The sequence below is a fragment of the Leptinotarsa decemlineata genome, unplaced genomic scaffold (genome assembly GCF_025532065.1).
Source record: "Leptinotarsa decemlineata unplaced genomic scaffold, Ldec_3_MD MMD2_tig00026307_RagTag_RagTag, whole genome shotgun sequence".
NCBI classification, from domain to species: Eukaryota; Metazoa; Arthropoda; class Insecta; order Coleoptera; family Chrysomelidae; genus Leptinotarsa; species Leptinotarsa decemlineata.
In genome coordinates, this window is record NW_027412681.1 from 1,326,066 (window position 1) to 1,348,572 (window position 22,507).

Sequence of the window (22,507 nt, forward strand, 5' to 3'; positions counted from 1 at the left end):
ACAAATTTCAACCGCAATTTCCAAAAGCTCTTCACCTCTGCGAGTGTTCGATTCAATAATGAGTACCACAAAACTTTTTGAATAATATATACAAATTTTCAAATCTACAGTATTTTGTATGAATCTGGCACTTATTGTTGAAAATATATTCTTTTACTGGAGATAAATCTACAGTTTTTCTTCCTAGAAACAACCTTAGAACCCTTTATCCAGGGTTCCGCGTAGCGCTCACAACGAATAAAATGCTCCTTTAGCCTTGGTTGTCTTAGTCGCGGAGAAAACGTCACTTATGCTCACAGCAAGCTCACAACGATCCATGTCAAGATGTGGGACAAGAAATTGAAAAGCATAGAGTAGCGCTTAGTAGAACGCACGGTATATGGACTGGCGTGACGTCACTTCCACATGAATTCCACCTGCGGAACACACAACTTCTTGGCCACTGCGTCACATTATCAAGTGACCAATCAAATCCCAAAGTTTTCACATGAGTATACGCAACACGTGAGACATCGTGACGATGTATCTGACGTTGAGGTTATGAGTGACGTAAATGCCAGGACATGAATCTCTTCATCTTCTTTTAGTTGTAAGAGTCAATGTTCTCTCTTCAATGGTCAATCCATATTCATTATTACGTCACTGGCTGCCATTTTCTGTCGGTCTGTTTGTCTGTTTAGCCGCGTATGTATGAGTTAATCCTGAAATTTAGTTTAAATAAACATCGTTTCTTGGATCGCCAAAAAATAGTTAACAATCACTATAAACTGAATCGGCAATGGTTATCCGTGATGTGCTGAACTTGCGAAGTTTTTGATGTGTGTGATCTAAACATCTTGGCCGAACAGTTCCTTTACAACAAATGAGTGGTTCCCTAGCGTAAATGGTGGTACATTCGTTGCATTTGATGAATTTCAGCCGCTTCGCCCCAGGGAGATGTCCGAAAACACAGATGACTTGCGGGTGAGCGATTTTTAAATACAGAACTTGCTTGAGGCAACACACTTTTTCCAGTATAACAAACTTCCGGGTGAGTCGGTCTGCACTGAATGTTGGTATTCAATTATTATAGGCAATTCTAATTGTCTTTCCCCCAACTAGAAATATGAAAATTCGTAAAAACAGTAGTATATGTCAAATTATCCAAGGTCAAGTCTGAACATGAATACTTATAAAAAAACCTGTAAAGGGTGTTTTTTCAAGAACAATCGAAAAGAAATGCGATTCCGCCCTTGATTTTGGCATTATTATGAAAGTGTAAGTACCCTGAGTTGACTGAAATTTACAATCTGGCTAACAAAAAATCAGAAATCGAAAAAAGAATATTTCGAGAACAACATTGAACTCTGATGACAGTTCAAAAGTGCTTCATGAAGTGATTTACTGCAAATGCTCAATCAACTGTAATAACCTTCCATGATCTGAAAAATAAACAAAGCTGAATCCATAGATAATCGGCTAGGGTGTAATGAAGCTTTAACTGCAAACGTCACTCCGAAAAACTAGTCAGTAACTTGTTGTATTTATAAGTTTGTTTTACTTACAATGTGAATGATCACTGGAAAAAATGCATTTTTTTGGGTATGTATCAGTTCTGTTCCACTGGTTTTGCACGCCTAACCATTTATAAAAGTATTTGATCTTGTTTATAGAAAAAAATAAAGGTTACTATCATTGTTATATAAGGCTCTTGGCAGACATAGATTTTTTTTAGTGGGGGTTGTTTTGGACCACAGTTTGCTATAGTTCCATCATGTGCAGTTATTAAAATTTACAAATTTAACGATGAAATCCCAAATGATATTTCAACAAAAGGTGGTGTTAATAACATTGTTCTTGCAGAGTATGCTAATCACCTTCCGTGTTTCGGAACTTCAAATGCTATTGGGATTTGCGGGACGCAACAAAACAGGAAGAAAAACTGAACTACAGCAGAGAGCTTTGGAACTGTTGAGGGTCAGATCCCATCCTATTCACCAGAAAATCAGAGATCTATATAAAACCGTTCAGTAAGTTCTCATTTGAAATTATGTATCATTTTTATTTCTTTTAGAAATTGTGAAACGTGGTATCATATGCTTATGCAGGGACTTTGAATGTTGATTTTTTCATTAGTCAACCTATAGGGCTCACTAGTTTCGATAACCACATCACCTGAGCCCGTAGTGACTGTATTTCTACAATTAGACAATATATATATATATATATATATATATATATATATATATATATATATATATATATATATATATATATATATCAAAAATATGGTTCATAACATGTTGAATCAACACTAAAAATAATTGAAGAAAGATTCTATAAGGCAGATTAGCCTTTCTCCAAAAAATACTTGCAATTGCAATATACTCGTCATTCATCTGATGACTTCAATAATTATTTTGTTCAACAGTAGTCGAAACATTTTGAAAAAAAAATGCCGAGTACTCAGTACTATCCATTATACCTCCAATGTTTATACAATTCCAGCTGGTTAACGGAAAACATATTTTTTTTTAAACAGTTATTTATGCCTATGGAACACACACTTGAAAATGATTCATTACTCAGTTGCACAAGGAAAGGGACCATAGTCAATAATAACAATTTAATTTTCTTGGCTTCCCTTCTTGACTTAGCCTCATTATTGTTCTGCTGTATTTTCTCGACATGAATAAACATTATTATCAGTATATTATTATAACGTTCAAGCCTTGTGACTCCATGTGAATTTCAGGGCGGAATTCGATGTGAAAAAGTGGCTTGCATAGGTTATCTTCAGTAAGTGAATTTATGTTTTGTAGACAAAGCGGTGCCCTGACGAACGCCCCCCCAACGAGTTCTTCTCCTAATCAAGAGCCCCCCCAAGTGAATGGTATGCCGCAGCAAGGAAATATCCCCCGATCTACTGCTACGGTGCATCCTTTCACTGTAGATACCAGGCAGATGGCTGTGAGTATTTTATAATGATAACCAAATTCAAAGATGAATCCGGGATCACATTGTTGGGTTAGGTTAAGTCTAAAGTTAGTGGGTTTGAGCACTTAGTTGTATTTTTCACACAAAATTTACAAAGGACTACCAACTTTTATGCCTCTCACCAACAAAATAAACAATAATGATAGCTTTTATTGCCCAACAGTTAAAAACCATTTACAGGGTTAACTAAGTACATTAGAAGTAATATAGATCCTTATAACTACAAAATTTATAATTTGAGGAGCTGAATAACAAAATTATAATTTAATAAAATAAAAAAAAAACTATACCAGAAAATTAAAAATTCTCCATGAAATACTGAGATACACTGTTTGGAATACCTCTATCAGGATAGATACCATGAGATTTGAAGTAAATAAACTTTAGGAAACGACGTTGAACTTTTTCAATTGATGTATTGTAGCAATTGTAGAATGGAGACCATAGAACAGAGCCATATTCTAATTTTGACCGTACGTAGGTAACATAAAGAGTACATAGAGCAGATATGTTTTAAAAAGATCTACAATTGCAAACTATGAAGTCATAAACTCTCAATGCTTCACTTACTTTCGATCTAATGTGGTTGGAAAAAGACGAATTTTGATCAAAATATAAACCAAGATCTTTAATTGAGTTACTTCTGCAAAAGTAACTTATTACAACAGACATAATTACTGAGGTCATTAATAAATAATAAGAACAGAGGTGGTCCGAGAGTCTACCCCTGAGGTACTCCAGATGAAGGATTGTAATAAAAAAAAATCATAGCTGTTATAAGATACACACTGTTTGCATTGAATTTAGTATGATTTAATTTAATATTTTATTTCTATGTGCAATATTTCTATGTGCAATTTCTATGTGCAAGTTTGTCTATCTAATGCTCGTGTGTTCTGGTTTCAGGCTCGACAAAACCCGATGTATCAACAGAATATCTATTCTCCCTACCCTCAGTATTCCGCAGCAAAGCAGCAACAGAGCGTTCTAGCCGCCAACTACCCCATTCACCCTGATGTGAAATTTCGACGACTTCCTTTCTACGATGTTTTAGCCGATCTGTTGAAACCGTCGTCTCTAGTTCCTCAAAGCAACCAAAGGTAAGGTAAATCATGGTTCAGATTTGGGAAAATATTGGTATTGATAAGCTCTATTCTGTTTTCCACGATTTCTTCTGTCCATCATTGGAGGAATACCATCTGAGATTGGTTATATCAAATTATACAAAACATGTTCAAAATGAATACAGTATTTTTCACTTTTTAACTGACACAATGAGGAATGTTCCTCCTGACGAAAATCAAGCAGTTTTCATAAAAGAACTCTAAAACAACGCATTTTAAACTTATCGTTTCAACCTTTTTCTTTAAATACTTAAAAAAGAGGAATGAAATAATGCATTCAACATTTAAAGGAATTCGTTTCTATTTCACCATTTGGCAACATCGGTTATAGCTAATAGAGGACAATGAATCTGTTACCTGTATGATACAAACAAAGATGACATATTTCAGAGGCATGCTGTTCTGTTTACTTATGTTCCGAGACATTCTGTGACATATGACATTTTGTGCACGTAACCTATCCTTCTCTATATAAATAAATAACAAAACAACTGTTGTTTATGTGGCTTGTGGAGGTGGTATTGAACTATAATTTATATTTTGCCTCAATTGTTGATTTATAAAGATAATTTTCCTTTTTTAAAGTAGAATATCTAGGTATGTATAAATTATTTCAACTTGATATAGGCGCTGTTGCCAATATGTGAATTAGAAACAAATCCCTTTAAAAATTAAAGCCCAACATTTGAAACATCAATTTGAATACTTTTCGAAGTGAATTTGAAAAACTCATGAATTAAAGTCAACTGTATTTTGTTCAAACTTGCATTTGCTGTAATAACCCAAATTGAAGAACATTCCCCATATGTACACACACGGAACAAGTACTTGAAAATGATTTAGAATAGAATAGAATAGACATTTATTGTGCCCATAAAAATACAAATATTTTGGACAAGTCATCTATTACATTGCACAGTTACATAAAAAAGCTGTAAATGTAACAATAAAATTGAATGTAGAGTATAAAATGCATTTTAAAAATTCTTAACATATAAAGAAACAGGAATAAAAAGTGGAAAAGATGCACTAGGTATCTCCAAGCGAATCCTTAAGAGTAACATTAAACTCACTCATTTTAGTGAGAAGTTTTTTTACTGTACTTCTGAAAAGTCTGAGTGGCAGATGTTTGATTTTTTCAGGAAGTAAATTGAAGCAAGTGATGCCAATTAATTTGCTTTTATCTAATCTTCTTAAGAGGGGCACAATATTATTTCCATTGCGTGTTTTGTAGGAGTGAATATCCGAGTGTGTTGTGAGTGTGTGATAATTTTCTTTGACATGCAGGACATTGTCAAAGATAATTTGTGAGAATAGAGTCATGATTTCTGTATTCTCAAACAAAGGTTTACAGTGTTCATTATATTCAGCTTTAACAATGCTACGTACAGCAGCTTTTTGCAAGACAAATACTCTTTGAAGATGGGTGTAGCTTGCATTACCCCAGCACAGCAACCCATAACTCATTGCTGAGTGGAACAAGGCGTAGTATGTCATTAGAGCTGCTTTCTGACCAGCCGTTTATTACTCCACTGTTCAAGGAAATAGACTATAGATAAATTTAAAAAATGAATAAAAGCCAATATCAATGTATAATGTACTGCTTGATAAACTTCTTACCTTGTTAATTTTGTTTTTAGAATACAAGAAGGCACTTTCTACTTCCACCTCACCCCTCAGCAAGCTACCGACATAGCCAGTTCCAGAGACATCAGACCAGGAGTGAAGTGCGACTACGTGAAGCAGGTCCAGATGAGGTTCTGCCTGCTGGAAACTACTTGCGAGCAAGAAGACTATTTTCCTCCGAACGTAGTCGTGAAAGTGAACAACAAGTTGTGCCCCCTACCGGTCGGTAGACAGACTTCAGCCGTGTATGGAATTATTAAATCGAGCGTTTCATTTTACAGAACCCCATTCCTACCAATAAGCCAGGGGTGGAACCAAAGCGCCCGCCTAGGCCCGTGAACATAACGCAGATGGTGAAGTTGAGCCCAACTGTTGCGAACACCATATCCGTCTCGTGGGCAGCAGACTACGGCAGGGGTTACGCAATAACGGTAGGGTTGGTTCACAAACTGAGCTCTTTGGATCTCCTGCAGCGGCTCAAGAACAAGGGGATAAAGAACGCAGACCATACGAGAGCGCTGAGTAAGTCTGAATCTGTATATCAGCCAAATGGAATAAATTTGAAAACACATGAATGGGGGCCTGTTGGAAGCAAACTCTTGGATGTGCCGATTCATTTGCTTATTTATTTGTGACATTGTCTATTCGTACAAAATAATTAACAAATTCATTCATATGTACTGTGACCATCAGCTAGATGTACGGAAAAAATATTGAAAGTAAGGATGGCAAAAATAAGCAAATCAATTTCAATATTTTCACTGTTTCTTTAAATGATTCCAAAGAAGTATTAGAAAGTTGTAAATCCTCATTGTGAGTGTTTGCAAGTCTCAAAATTCTACCTATAGACTCATTCTGGCCATAGTTGGTATGATGGAAGGGTACTTGCGTGACAACCAGTTTATTAATAACGCTACCAATAAAGGGAAAGCAGTGTGGACATTGGTACAAAAGTACACAGGGAAAACAGAAAAAAAGAATGTTTCAATTCTAAGAAATATTGATAAAGGAGAAAAAGATAAAAAATTAATCTTAAACAAAGTAAATAGCTTCTATATAAATCAATGTTCTAAGTCTATCGTCATGACAACAAATGAACATACAAGTTTACATCCAATAAATATAACCCTATTTCTTGCACCAACAACTGAACATGAAGTAATCTCTACAATAATGTCACTAAAAAATCTAAAATCGGTTGGCTATGACGAAATCCCGGTAAAACTCTTGAAATATGTTGCACGTGAACTATCAACACCCCTAGCAATTATTATAAACATGATGCTTAATAAAGGAATATTTCCTGACAAATTAAAAATAGCTCATATAAAAGTAATCTTCAAAAAAGGTGACAAGGATCAAATAAAAAATTACAGACCTATAGCATTATTATCAAATATTAGTAAGATTTTTGAAAGAATCATATATAATCGCCTTATATCCTACCTTGAAACATTCGAACTATTAAGTGATACACAAAACGGTTTTCGAAAGGGTAAACCGACAACAAGAGCAATATATCAAGCTTTATGTTCAGTCATAAATAGTCAAAACAACAAGAAACATAGCTTAATGATTAACTTAGATCTTTCAAAAGCTTTTGACAATGTCAATCATAAAACATTGCTAAATAAACTTGAGGCTTATGGAATCAGGGGAACCTCAGCTAACTTGATAGAATCATACTTATATAATAGAAAACAGTACGTGGTCGAAAAATGTCACATCACAAATGAGGTTATAAGGTCTGATGAACTAACAATAATTAGAGGGGTACCACAAGGATCAATTCTAGGTCCATTGCTGTACATTCTCTATACCAATGAACTACAAATGGACAACAACTTGAACACTATACAATTTGCTGATGACACAACCGTTATCCTTGAAGAACAAAATGGAGATGACTTGGAAAGAAATGTGTTCGATGCTTTAAGTATCCTGGAAGCTTGGTTTGCACAAAATCACCTTAAGCTGAACCCTAATAAAACACAGGCAATCAAATTCTCACAGTCAGCTGAAAATGATTATACTTTTTCGGATGGTAAATCAACAATAACAACTATTAAAAGTTCAAAATTCCTGGGAATTGAACTAGATTTTAGACTGGATTGGAAATCTCATCTGGATTCTTTGTCAGAAAATGTTGCAAGGCATTGCTATGCCCTAAGAGTCATCACTAAAACAATAAATGTTCAAGCGTCAATGTCTGTCTATTATGCACAAGTCCACTCAAGACTTAAATACGGCTAAATTTTTTGGGGTGCATCTGTGAACGTTAAAAAAATTTTTTCACTTCAAAAACGTTCTTAGAATTATTTATAAATCCAAACAAACTGATAGCTGTAAACCTTTATTCATAGAAAAGAAAGTACTGACCCTATACAGTCAGTATATTCTTGACAGCATAATGTTTATTAAAAGCAATCCAAAGCTTTTTAACGATTTTGATAAAGCACACATCTACCCAACAAGAAATAAAGCAGTTTTGGTTACTAATATTCCTAATTTTACTTATATTCAGAAAAATATACCGTATACTCTAATAAAAATCTATAACAAACTTCCAAATGCACTAAAAAGCCTCTCTAAAACAACACTCAAAAATAAACTTAAAAACTTTCTTCTAAATAGAGCATACTACTCAACTGATGAATATTTTAAAGATACCATCCCTTCAGATTTTACCTGCTAAAATGTCTCACATTTAATTGATTTCAATTTTTAAATGTTTTTAACTGTATATTTATTACACTGACATGTTCTACGCTCATCTGGGCATTTTACTTCATTGTACTTGAACAAATAATAAATAAATAAAAAATAAATAAATATGTGGAGTCCTCGTTAAATTATATTTTACCGTGAGGCCAAGCATTTTGTTTGTAGCATAAGATTCGAAATTCTCTTCAAAATTCTAACAGATAGTGACATTGTTTTGCATACTACTCAAATCGAATTTTATGCTAGCTGTTTTTGCCCTCGTTACCACTTGTTCATGAAGATTTTATATGTGGCTTAAAAAATTCTGATTCTTGATAAGGAAATTTCTATCTTCTACGTAAAGTCATCACATGAAATTTGGTGAAGCTATGGAGGTTGATTATCGAGTATTTGGCGTATATCAGAAATAACGAAGGTCTTAATATGGAACATTGTGGAACGCCTGACTCAGTGGAGACTTGTAGACTTTCAGTAATATTAGTGCCTACTCTAGCAATCACTGGCATAGAATTTGATTCGTGCTTTTCGAAATGCAGTTTTCTTCATCTCCTGAAGAAGCAATAAATCTGCCTCCTCATATTTCCGAATCAATTGAAAGTAGATTTAAGAAATTGTACATGAAATATGTCAGGAATGTTCTAAATAATCCAGAAATTTAATGAAATATAGGGTGCTGCATTCAAAATAAGAAAATTGGTAGTGTCTACACCATGAGCGTTTTTTGAACATGAACATTAATTTTTTTAATTTATTCAATTTGGCTAATGCCGTATAGGATCCTTCATTGATAACGGAAATTTTTTCTCACAGTCAAAGAAAAACTGAACGACGACGACTGCGAAATAGCCACAACGTCGCTCAGGGTGTCGCTGATGTGCCCCTTGGGTAAGATGAGGATGACTACCCCATGTCGAGCGATAACCTGCAGCCATCTGCAGTGCTTCGACGCTTCGCTGTTCCTCCAGATGAATGAACGGAAACCGACTTGGAACTGCCCGGTGTGTGATAAGCCGTCGCTGTACGACAATCTGGTGATTGACGGGTGAGTCATTTTGCAATCAGGGGGGAAAGACAGGGAAGGCGGGAAAGAAATAGAGAGTGGAGAGTTTAGAAGCTGAGGGTATGAATGACTAGAGGCGAGAGTAAAGAGAAAAACTAGCTGGAGAGAAAGTGATTGATTGGAGTATGCATGAATGATGGGTAATAGAGAATGAGAGGATAGGAAATAGGAAGGAAGAGAGGGAAAGGAAGGCATGAAGGAATCTAGAAAATACTAGTTGAGAGGGCGAATTTAATTCCAGAAGATTTCCAGCATCACTCACCTTCAAATGTGAACCACCTCTTAATTTGAATAACAACATTCTCGAGATGAAATTGTCCTCCGAATTCTTAGGACTTCACATTGATAATAAGCTTAAATTTGAGGATCATATTATCAAGTTGAATAAAAAACTTGCGTCTGGCTGCTTTGTAGTGAAGTCAGTTTCGAAGGAACTGGGTAGAACCTTTGCAAGATCTGCGTACTTTGCCTTTGTGGATGCACATATAAGATATGGTGTTGCCTTCTGGGGAGTATGCAGCAAAAGCATGCTGCAGACTGTTTTCGTTTCACAGAAGCGAGCTGTCCGGTATGTGTGCGGGGCAAAGTTCCAAGATCACTGCAAACCATTATTCAATGAACAACGAATTCTGACAATAATATCTCTATTCATTCTTGAAACAGTAAGTCTGATTCATGAAAATATATCTGCTCATGATGATATAAACGAGCCACTTTCTCTCTCTCTCTCTCTCTCTCTGTCTGTCTGTCTGTCTGTCTGTCTGTCTGTCGTCTGCCTCTTTGTACGATCAGAGCGTCTCAACTCGGGTATTTCAGGTACTTTAGGTAAATTTGCCTGTATTTGTACTGCAGTACAAAGTCTTACACATATACTTGCAGTACTAATACAGACAGAAGTGTTGATGAATTGCATACTCCCCAAAAAAGGTTATTTTATAACCTAGGTGGGGTTCAACGAGGGCGTAACACACCGTTCTGGCAGTTTTGATTCCCAAATTTATTGAAGTTACGTCCAGAACAAATTTTACTTTTAAGTTGTTTGATATGTTCAGTAAATTTGAGATTATTGTCAATGTGAATACCTAGAAATTTAGATTGAGTCTCGTTCTTGATCACTAAGTTATCACCAAATGACATGTCATCAAGAGATCACCTGAATGATAAAATGTTTGTTTTAGTGATATTGAAGGATTGCAAATTAGCATCACACCACTCCTTGATTTTTTCATATCAGTTGTTTCTGCATTGTGTAATTCATTCGAGTTTTTGTTGTTTCACAATATTGTCGTGTCATCAGCGAAAAGAGTGAAATTTCCAGAAATGCTCACATTTGCAATGTCATTAACATATAATAAGAATAAGATGGGTCCCGAAACTGATCAAATCAAATCAAAGCATGCTTTATTATCTGAAGAATAGAATTCTTATTGACAAAGCTCCTAAATATAATAGTACATAAATCCTAACTGCTTAAAATGAGCAGGAAGTCATGATAATTAAATGAAATTAAAATTATGCAAACCAATATGGATTGTCGGATGTTAAAAGTGGATGTACTTAATGTATATATACAGTCATGTTTCTATAAAATATTTTCACAACTATACAGTAGAATAGAAATAAAAACAGTTTTCCCTAATTTATTCTATATTAATTGGTTATAAATACAAAACAGGAAAGAATTGTCAGATGATAAAAACATTAAAATAATATATATACATATATACACATATACATATATACATACACATACACATATATACACACATACACATACATATATACACACATATACACACACACACAGACATATATACATATACACACATATACACGTACATAGACCTATGTACACACATATAATAATTTTATAAAATGTTTGATTTCTTAATACAGTTAATATGTACATACATATATAGTCATACATACACACCTACCTTTAAAACTATTTAGTGAGAGACATAGATACGACATATTTTGTACTGCTGTCACAACTATTCAAAATTTTGTTCAAAAAATTCCCTCAAATCATAAAACGGTCTTGTTATTAAAAAATTTTTTACAGCCCTTCTGAATTTCTGTGTGGAACACCACACAAAATTTCCATTTATTTTTCTGAAAGACCCTTTGTTCTTACCATTTGATTCCTTCCTGAAAGGTAAGGTTCAAACCATTTGAGCGTCATTTCTCTGATCTTATGATCAACGCAATCATACACATTTGAAAGATCACAAAAGACCGCAGCTGCTACATTAGGAGAAGTAAACTTTGAGTAAATATCATAAAGAAATGGAAAGATAGCATCGTGCGTATTTTTATTGCTTTGAAAACCAAACTGGCTTTCACTTAAGATATTGTGGTGTTGTAGGAAAACCGTCAGACGTATTTTCACAAGTTTTGGCCAGAAAGCTATGCAGCATTTGGTAACATGAGGTCTAGTAACTCTCTAGATATAGATTTTTAGCATGACAGTGTTATGCAATTTACATCTAACACACTGAATATTCTATTATCAATAATGTTGAATTCTTTTGGAAATTTGTAAGCAGCAAATGGAAAAAAAACACTATACCTAAATTTAAATTTTTAATGTTTTAGATATTTCACAGAAGTGCTGAGCTCCTCCATTCTTTCTCCCGAGTGTAATGAAATCCAGTTGAACAAGGACGGCACGTGGAGCGTGCAAGTCCAAGACAAGAAGCAAGTGAAAATCGATAAGCCAACGGTGATCGGGATCGACGATTCCATAGAGATCATCGGAGACGATGTCGGTACGTACACTGCTCCATCAACGTATTGGCTACTGATATTCTTATTTTGTTTCTTTCTATTCAGAAATCGTGACCAACTCGGCTACTTCTTCGTTGGTTGCGGAAAAACCTATAGAAGCCGAGAAGGAAGCACCCAAACCAGAAGAAAAGAAGAAAGACATAGTGGACCTGACCATTTCCGACTCCGATGACGATGAACCTTTGGCTAAAAGAAGAGCCATCAATCCCAAGCCAGGTACGTTGAATAAACAAAAGTAAAATTCTGTTGTGCAACCGTTTCTTTGACAGTTGACATCTGTGAAAACTGTTGTGTTGGAAAATATTTGACCCCGATTGCAAATTATTCAGATTGTAATTATTTAGAAGGTTTCTATTGACTGGCCCAAGTATTGGGCCCTGAGACCATTCTCGGTTAAAGTCGATAATTGTGAAAGTTTTTTGGGCTTTCAATTTTTTCAATAAAGTTGAATGACTTCAACTGAAGCTCCCGCTGAAGCTAACAGAAGATTTTTTACGGTTCTTGTTCCCAAAGTCATATTTATATTGAGGTTTTAATGAACTTGGGGTAATTTTTTAAGAAGCTCTCCATACTGAATGTTCGGTTCTTAGCATGTTCAATTTAATTTTTTAATCTGTAGACTAATAAATTTGTTATATGGCTTTTCCACATTCAGAGTTTATGCGACTGTATCTCTTGACAGGAAGCGTTTTGTGATCTATTCCAGTTATCAGTTTTATTATTGTTGTATATTTTTTGTAATACCTAGCTAAGGAGTTGTTATGTTAAAAAAAGACTCTGATCTGTCTAAGTGATGGTTATTACGACTTGGGGTGCGTAAGCATACATTCGAATTCGAAAAACCATATTCATTTTATAGAAGTGATACTGTTTTTAAGCTTTACTATACATTTGTGGCCTTCCTAGTTGTATTTGTACAAATGTTGATAATTATAATGAATTTTTTTAAAAGGATATTTTTATTGATCTCTTTGCCATCCCTTTTGAAAATTATGAGGTTACGGAAAAAAAATCACCAAAGATCAACCTCGAATTCTGCTGAGTAGCATTATTTTGTCAGATGGTCTCATTTAGTATCGAGTTGTTTCAAAAGTTTTATCCGTTTTTATGAGTCTACTTTAAACTGTAACATCTTCGGAGTTTTATCCCAACACCAAACTATTATTTTCACAACTTCGACACCTGTTTCAATCACCAAGTGATCATCTTCAAGAGGCGGATTAAACTGTTTAATATTCCTTTTGTAGAATGATTAAACTGTTTAATCTGCCTTTTGAAGAAGACTAAATCATTTAATCTTTCTTTTGAAGAGGATTAAACTGTTTCATCTTCCTTTTGAAGAAGATTAAACTGTTTAATCTGCCTCTTGAAGAGGACTAAATCATTTAATCTTTCTTTTGAAGAGGATTAAACTGTTTGATCTTCCTTTTGAAGAAGATTAAACTGTTTAATTTTCCCTTTGAAGAAAATGTAAACTGTTTAATCTTCCATTTGAAGAAAATGAAACTGATTGATAATCCTCTTGAAGAACATTAAACTTTAATCTTCCTTTTAAAGATGATCACTTGATCACTTCAAGGTGATTAAACTGTTTAATCTTCCTTATGAAGAAGATTAAACGTTTAATCTCTCTTTTGACGAAGATTGAACTGTTTGATCTGCCTTTTGAGGAAGACTTCTTCCTTTTGTAGAAGATTAAACTATTTAATTTTCCTTTTGAAGATGATCACTTTAAGGTGCTGATTAAACTGTTTAATATCCCTTTTTCCTTTTGAAGAAGATTAAACTGTTGATCTGCCTTTTGAGGAAGACTAAACTGTTTAATCTTCCTTTTGAAGAAGATTAAACTGTTTAATCTTCTTTTTGAAGATGACCACTTGATCACTTCAAGGTGATGATTAAACTGTTCAATCTTCCCTGTGAAGAAGATTAAACTGTTTAATCTTCCTTTTGAAGAAGATTAAACTGTTTAATCTGCCTCTTGAAGAAGACTAAATCAATTAATCTTTCTTTTGAAGAGGATTAAACTGTTTGATCTTCCTTTTGAAGAAGATTAAACTTTTTAATCTTCCCTTTGAAGAAAATGAAACTGTTTGATCATCCTCTTGAAGAACATTAAACTTTAATCTTCCTTTCAAATATGATCACTTGATCACTTCAAGCTGATTAAACTGTTTAATCTTCCTTTTGAAGAAGATTAAACCGTTTAATCTCTCTTTTGAGGAAGATTGAACTGTTTGATCTGCCTTTTGAAGAAGATTAAACCGTTTAATCTCTCTTTTGAGGAAGATTGAACTGTTTGATCTGCCTTTTGAGGAAGACTTCTTCTTTTTGAAGAAGATTAAACTATTTAATTTTCCTTTTGAAGATGATCACTTGATCACTTCAAGGTGCTGATTAAACTGTTTAACATTCCTTTTTCCTTTTGAAGAAGATTAAACTGTTTGATCTGCCTTTTGAGGAAGAATAAACTGTTTAATCTCCCTTTTGAAGAAGATGAAACTGTTTAATCTTCTTTTTGAAGATGATCACTTGATCACTTCAAGGTGATGATTAAACTGTTTAATCTTCCTTATGAAGAAGATTAAACTGTTTAATTTTCCTTTTGAAGGTGGTATCTTGACCACCTTCAAACTTCCTTTTGAAAAAAATTTGAACTGTTTAATCTTCCTTTTGAAGAAAATGAAACTGTTGAATCTTCCTCTTGAAGATGATCACTTGGTAATTGAAACACATGTCGAGGTGTTAAAAATTAATTTATTTATTATTTATTCATTCATTTACTATAAACTCCCAAATGGCTAAGTTTTTTTTTCAAAATTCATTCTGAATGTTTTCACTTTTGTAAATTGATCTTAATTAATATTTCTGCTTTCTCAGTATCTTTCATTACACCTGTTTTAAACATGTAAATAGATGAATGTATTATTGTTAGTTCAATTGAATAAATGGTTTCGAAACAACTTGGCATTTTTTTTCTTTGTGTTTTGTGTCAACTGTCATATTGTGTCAAATATCAAGGAGAAATTGATGATGGAGGTAGCCTATTGCTTTTGTTTATGCTACATTATTTTTATTCATACCCGAATCTAGCTGCAATGAAAAGTTGTACTAGGTTACAAATCAGTTTTCTTTATGTGCTATCATCGTTATTATTATTATTTTCAACTGTTTGTAGACTCTACCAGCATCTCGTCAAGCAGCAACCAGTCAAGAATAACCACAACGCCGGGCCCTTCTTCGGTTTCCAGCTCAGGCTACCCTGCCAGCCCTTCAGTCATCAACCTGGACAGTCCTTCACCGCCGAGATCGCCACAACCCCAAGCGGGCGTCCAGCAACAGCCGCTCCAGCAGCAGCAACCGCCTCCAGCCCAACCCGCCTCTTGCATGCTTGCCAGCCAGACGAACGGAAACGCCAAGCCTACCGCGACGGCGGTGCCCTTCATGAGCCCCAACAGTATGCCGTTCTTAGATCTGGACGGCGAGGCGGCCGGTGCCGCGACTTTGAATTATCCGACGAGCTATTGACAAGGGGGGGATTTTGTGCGCGAGGGGCGTTATTGTTTTATTTGAGAGTGTACAGTTAGGATTGATCAGATTTTTCGAAATGAATTCGGTCCTAAGTGGAAGTGCACTGCCAAGGATATTTTTACTTTGTGCCTGTATATTCTAATATTCATCCATGGAAGTTTGCAGATTGGAAAGCTGACTTTTTTGTAACTATTTGATATGTTTTCAATATTTTAGAATTGAGTTGTTACCACTGATAGTTTTTCATTGATAGTGAACTTTTCTCAGAGAAAACTTTATTTATATAACTCAGGTGTGACGAAAGTACGGGGAACAAAAACTTAATTGGCCTGAGGACTTGACAAGGCTCATATGGAAGTTTTCATATTACATACTACAGGCTTGTATGGTCCTAAAAGTTTTATATTCATCGCAAGGGATTAAATTTGATCTTGTGAAGAGTGAAAGGTATGGCGCCCAACAAGAGGCGGTTTGAGGATAATTGGTAATTTCAGCTATATAATTTCAACAATTGAAACACGTAGAGGTTTGTTGTTCTTGGCTTGTCTCTTGGAGTTTGGTCAGTTACTAATCTTTGGCAACTGTCAAAACCAGCCTCATAGTTTTTTATTGGTGAACAGAACATTTTTGGAGTCCATTTATATTGTTGAGTATGTTTCGGAAATGAAATTTCAAACAACTGACGTTTCAAAGAGTTGATTTCAATATTGGATGGAGCCTGATTTCCTATTCCAGTTGGTTTTACCTGTAAACCAAAAATATTGTTAGTAATATAGTTATTTATATCAAAAATTGTCAATAAAAGATGGAAATAGATATTTTCCTAAAAGAACGAACCCTGTGCATTTATTTAGGCGCTGGACAATTTCAATACACACTACTCATCTTGTTGACAATCTGTTGAATTATACTTTTGTATATATTCGGAATAAAAGTCTCAGAATTACGAAGATGGTAATGGTTGGAGAAGTTTATTCTATTCAAAATATAAGAAAGAATTGTTATGAAATGTGAGTATAGATGTCGATATGATTTTATGGTATACTTCAGGTGCATAACCTTCACATTTCTTGAAACCCAAATTTCATTGAAGTTGTTTATTTTTCGTTTTAGGCAGCGTGGCATTGCGGCATTGATAGATGATGTTGCTAGCATTGAACTTTGCCCCTCTTGAAAAATATTAGACAATTAGGTCGGTCGGTAGCCAGGCGGTTCGACGTGGGTGCTTTGTTCCACACTTTGTTGGTCGGTGGTTCAAGCCATAGTCTGAACGATCGATTTTCACTTGCTATCGTCCAACCCGTGTTAGGAATCACACGTTAAAAGGTAAGACCTCGTTAATCCTTAGCTCGCACAAGTTTCGACTTGTGAGGGTTGTCGTTCGTAGGGGTGCGACAGCTGCTTAACGGAAAAACATATATTTTTTAAACCTTGCCTCCGAAATTTAAAAAGATAGATTATTTGCAAACGAAACTCTGTAAAATTGACTTCTGTCTGTTTACAACTTACTTGAAAATATGTAAATGCAATTCTCTTTCTGACATGCTTTGTTTCGCAGCACCGTTATGTCCATGGTACATCAAATTTAACCCCCAATCAGGGTTAGTTTATAGGAGAGGTTTGACAAAGGGCTACCTGAGGTAAGGGGAATTCTGTGACGCCATTGGAGGAGAATTTTATGTGAATAGTTTATTTTACGGTTATCAGCCACTATTTCCTTGTGCCTTTTTTATGTTTTGTGCGTTTATTATAATGTTTGATGACAGTTCAACATCTGATTTCTGTAATAAATTGTAAAACCATGTGATTCACCCTGGCAGTAAAACAGTGAGTTTCCTTTTATTTCCTAAAAATTTTCTAGTGAAGCAAACTTGGACCAATTACTGTGGTCATCGTACTGATTGGATCTCAATCATAATCGCTACTGAATATGCTCTATTCACTTTAAAAACGATGTTTAGATATTCTGAAAAAATATTCTTAGAAATCAGATGATTTTCCAAAGTATCGTATCGCATTTCCTAATGGTGAACTGTAATTATTTGCCAAACGCAACGAAACATGTACACTTTGTTTTTATATTGCCTTCATATTCTATATCAATTCAAATTTAGCGCCATCATTCCTTCCAATTACGTCAAAAACATGGCAGCCAACCTTAACAATCTGTTATCTCTCCTATAAGTAAACCTTATCATAACTAAATTCTTAGTTTGGATTTTAGACATTATCCATACTCAAAGCAATAAAATATCAAAAGGCGTCTTGCTTATTTGAACTAGTCAGTTTTAAACGAAAATAGATAGTGATATGGTCTATTGCGCCAGCAAGAAAGCAAATACCAATAAAACAAGAAGAAAAGGAAGAGACTGACAAGTGTATCTCTAATAAACTACTAATGTACCATTGTTTGTACGGATTCAATGAATAACACGTTGAAACTAATAAATAAAGGGGAATGTTCCTCAATTTGGGTTTTTACAGCAAATGCAAGTTTGAACAAAATAAAGTTGAGAATTCATGAGCCTTTGGAATTCACTTCGAAAAGTATTCAAATTGATGTTTCAAATGTTGGGTTTCAATTTTCAAAGGGATTTGTTTCTAATTCACATATTGGCAACAGTGCCTATATCAAGTTGAAATAATTTATAGGTACCTAGAAATTCTACTTCAAAAAAGGAAAATTATCTTTATAAATCAACAATTAAGGCAAAATATAAATTATAGTTCAATACCATCTCCACAAACCACGTAAACAACAGTTGTTTTGTTATTTATTTATATTGAGGTAGATAGGTTTGGTGCACAAAATGTCATATGTCACAGAATGTCTCGGAACATAAGTAAACAGAACAGCACGCCTCTGAAATATGTCATCTTTGTCTCATACAGGTAACATATTCATTGTCCTTTATTAGCTATAACCGATGTTGCCAAATGGTAATACGGGGTTTTAAAGCTTTTTCATGAAAACTACTTGATTCTCGTCAGGAGGAACATTCCCCATTGTGTTCGAAAGTGAAGTTGAACTGTAGGTTTTGCCATGGAGCCTCCTTCGGTTATAATCTCCAAACGTTTCAGCTGCAACTGTGGCAGTCATCTTCAGTGGCGTAGTAGAAGTGCTCTTCTTGACGTATCAACTGATACCTAACCTATTTCTGTAACGTTTTGGATTCAGAAGTATAATTGTATATACATGATTATGTTAGTGGGTTTCGCTGAAACTTAGAATTACCCATGCGTTTCATTTCAGATTATCTATGATGTTTTTAATCTTGGTTTAAATGTGACTCGACTTGGGCTCTAGTTTTTAAGAAAAATAAATATTTTCAACCAATTAAGGCAATAATCTCGGCAACGATGAACTGTCACACTGATTGGTTGGATATTCCAATGGATGTACTGTTTGTCGAAGTAATATTTCAACAAATTGTTTAGATTAGTCAGTTAATGAAAAAATTTATAATCTAATATTAGTATTAATATTGCAACCAATTGAAATTCAAAATAAAATTATATAAAATGAATATTCCAGTTAAACTACAAAGAGCCTTTAGTCAACTTGTATGAACTATCATTCCATAGTCCAGCTGTCAGGTTGACATCTATGACTTGCGCAATCAAGTAAATTCAAAGTAAAGAAAATGTTTGTTTCGGCGGGTTCTGTCCTGAAGTTACATGCTTTGTCGGATAATCTTCACAGTTTGGAACCAGTAGCCGTGTATAAACCGAGAAAAAGTTACGGTTCGGCTTGCAAATTAACCAATGTTTCCTGGTGTCACGACAACAGCTACATCGCCCTTCTTCAAGACGATGGCCACCCCGAAATTGTGTCTTGCAAAGACAGAACTAACCTCAACTTAGTTCATACGATACAAAGCTTGAAGAGAGTAACGTCGCTGAGTTTCAAACAGAACACGAAGAGGATTTTAGCACTGGGAAATCACGAGGGGGAGGTTGTACTCTACGACACGAAAAACAGAGGTATCGCGAGGAAAATTGTGGGTCTTTCGAGCCCTGTCAGAATGCTAGAGTTCAACAGCAGGGACGAACAGATTTTTGTAGGGGGCGATGCAGGATCCGGTGTATTCTCAGGTAGATTCTGTTGATTGGAATGTTGAAAGTTTTTTCTCATAAAACATTTCTTTCTACCAAATCTCAGTATGGTCATAATTATAAATGATATTTCTCCATGATTTATCCCAACAACCTAGGTGTTCCTCAAACCGTCATCCTCCAGAATGGAACCAATTCTAACCTGTGTGAGTTGTTGGACAATATTAACGTCTATTTTTTTTCTCGTTACAGATCACGACGGAATAAACAACTTCACAAAAGAAATCGCTCTTCCCGACTCGTATACGGCTTCAAAATTCCACCCACTCTCGCCCAGCATCCTCGCCCTTGGCGACCAATCGGGTCGCGTGTTTCTCCGCGATACGGAAAAGGACGAAGTCATCAGCAGTACGCAACGTCACACGTCAACTGTCACCGGCATCGCCTTTACCGGCGATCACAAAATCATGGTCACCACAGGAATGGACAACAAGATTTGCGTGAACGACTGCCAAACGTCAGACTGCGTCTTCAGGATGAACATCCACCAAGCCATCACCTCGAGCGATGTGAGCCCGGACGACAGGTACAAAATACCTCAGTGGAGGTAAAATTATAGAGTTGCTTCAAACTTTGTAGACAACTATAATATTCATCTCTGTCACTTCACTTTCAGGATATAGACAACGGAAATGAGGAAGTTGTTGACATGTGTATGACATGTGCATAGTGCACACAAAAAAGGGAATATTCACAAACTATCACCTTACAAATCACCAAAATCATGTCAGATTAACTCTAAATCACGAAATAACTGAAAAATTCGATAGAATTCAATAGTAAAATAGGTGTAGAGTTCTGTAGAGGTCGAACATCTACATAATACTTTCTTTCTCTATGTGTTTCGTCCCTTTAGTCAGTGGGGATAACATAATCATCAACAATTCTTCGAGAATATTCAGTCAAGTACCTAAATTCAACACCAAACCATCAGCGATGACGATGACTGATTTGACAGATTGAGTTTGATGAATGGGATTTTATCAATGTGATACCGTTGACAAACGTGTGAAAAATTCCACACAATTGATAACTGACATAATTGCTAGTTTATGAAACGAGGATGTGTCGATAATGATGAACACAGAACCATAGGGAATGTGATTTCTAGTTATAAGCTAATGGCTTACGAGTTCTATAAATCTCTTTTTGTAATCTTCTCTTCAACAGGTACATTGCTGCGGGCATAGAAGACGGTTGTGTCTACATCTACGACATCAGGGAACCTTTGAAGCCTTTGGTGTGCACGAACGCTCACGATTGCGCAGTGAACAAGATCGCTTTCGAGCGAGCGGTTCCATGCGCAGAGATCGTGCGCGAAAAACCATCCGTCACGACATTGAACGAGAGCGAGTTCGGGGAAAACCACTCGGAAGTTTCAAACTCGATGGGCGACATAGACAGGCATGACGCCGAAGACGAGAAGTTTAAGAAAGAACTGCTGCGGATGGTGAAGAGCCATATGAGTTACTTGGAGACGCAGTTGGCCGAGCATTGCGCCAAATTCCAGAGTTTCATCGCGAACGAGTTCGACGCGATCCACAACGCAATGGCGCGCTGGGACGTGTTCAACGTGGGAGACACAGCGGAGATTGCGCAGGCTATAGATTCAACAGACTCGAGGAGTTCCAGAAGCGGAGCTTCCGTGGGGAAGTCTCGGTCGCAGATGAGGCAATAAAGAGTATCAAATGGAATTTGAGTTTTTTTTTTGCACAGGAGGAAATTTCCTATACGAGTTCAAGGTTTTGTGTTGAATTTGAACGATTTAGGTGATACTGTGTTGGAAAATCCGATTTCGGAAAGTTTATTCCACAAGGAAGACATTTTTCTAAAGTGTATTCAGAGGCAAATTCAGTCATTGATCTATTTGAAATATGTTTGAATACTATTGATTGACTAAAAATCAATGTTATTAACATTACTTCGGAGCAGAGCTGTTGAAGTACCGAACGAAAGCACTTGAGTAATCGTAACAAAAAATTCAAAATGTTTTGATATAATTTAATAGCACCTATAATAGTTGAATACCAGTATCAAGTACGCTCCATTTATTCAAAGTATTTTAGTATATAAGTAGTACCGAATAATATAAGGAATACTCCTGAACCACACATCATTTACAAACTGGAAAATTCACGGAGCTGAAGTTTTCAAACGCTGAAATTTCGAATTTGAGAAGGAACGGACATCAAACATAATTAAGGATAACGTTAGAGCGAAGAACACTACCGGAACTAACTGTAAAGTTTGTTACGAATCGTTAATAGTGGACGATAATAGTTCTCCCGAGAACATGCTTTCAAGAAACATCTGGTATATATAGGTACAGCTCTAAACCCTATCATGATACGGAAGCTGGAGTATACTGTGCGAGACAGAAACTCAGATTACAGGTATCCGTTCGATCGCTACTCGTCTATCTTCCAGGTGAAAGTGTATGTAATTCTACAATCCGAAAAAAGATTGGGGGCATCAACGAAATGAGCGGGTATTATAAACATCAATCCAAGAGTGACATTGAGATTGGTCCTGAAATGCCATGAAGAAATGAACATCTGGA

At 35.5% G+C, this 22,507-nt stretch overlaps 2 protein-coding genes across 4 annotated transcripts; both read left to right on the forward strand.

The window, feature by feature from the left end:
- Positions 1 to 330: 330 nt before the first annotated feature.
- Su(var)2-10 (E3 SUMO-protein ligase Su(var)2-10) lies at positions 331 to 16,667 on the forward strand. Of its 3 annotated transcripts, none has more exons than XM_074181136.1 (10): positions 331 to 963; positions 1,843 to 2,009; positions 2,802 to 2,949; positions 3,883 to 4,076; positions 5,741 to 5,948; positions 6,008 to 6,248; positions 9,261 to 9,492; positions 12,109 to 12,281; positions 12,346 to 12,516; positions 15,479 to 16,667. In XM_074181136.1, exons 1-10 carry the CDS (start codon positions 937 to 939, stop codon positions 15,826 to 15,828), a joined length of 1,911 nt encoding a protein of 636 aa, XP_074037237.1. In that variant the 5' UTR covers positions 331 to 936; the 3' UTR covers positions 15,829 to 16,667. The 3 variants fall into 3 exon arrangements, with proteins under 3 accessions (XP_074037237.1, XP_074037238.1, XP_074037236.1); XM_074181137.1 differs by lacking the exon at positions 331 to 963 and adding an exon at positions 1,103 to 1,257; XM_074181135.1 differs by lacking the exon at positions 331 to 963 and adding an exon at positions 1,305 to 1,581.
- Positions 16,668 to 19,402: 2,735 nt separating this feature from the next.
- Positions 19,403 to 21,641, forward strand: LOC111512722 (uncharacterized). Its single transcript, XM_023168873.2, has 3 exons — positions 19,403 to 19,926; positions 20,140 to 20,473; positions 21,118 to 21,641. The coding sequence occupies exons 1-3, from the start codon at positions 19,476 to 19,478 to the stop codon at positions 21,623 to 21,625; spliced, it is 1,293 nt and encodes a 430-aa protein (XP_023024641.2). The 5' UTR covers positions 19,403 to 19,475; the 3' UTR covers positions 21,626 to 21,641.
- Positions 21,642 to 22,507: the final 866 nt, after the last annotated feature.

What these genes read in the sequence shown, in the direction of transcription:
- LOC111512722 (XM_023168873.2), top strand. Translation starts at nt 19,476, where the DNA reads ATGTTTGTTTCGGCGGGTTCTGTCCTGAAGTTACATGCTTTGTCGGAT. An exon ending in AGGATCCGGTGTATTCTCAG is followed by an intron (nt 19,927 to 20,139) that starts GTAGATTCTGTT and finishes TTCTCGTTACAG; the next exon opens with ATCACGACGGAATAAACAAC. An exon ending in GATGTGAGCCCGGACGACAG is followed by an intron (nt 20,474 to 21,117) that starts GTACAAAATACC and finishes TCTCTTCAACAG; the next exon opens with GTACATTGCTGCGGGCATAG.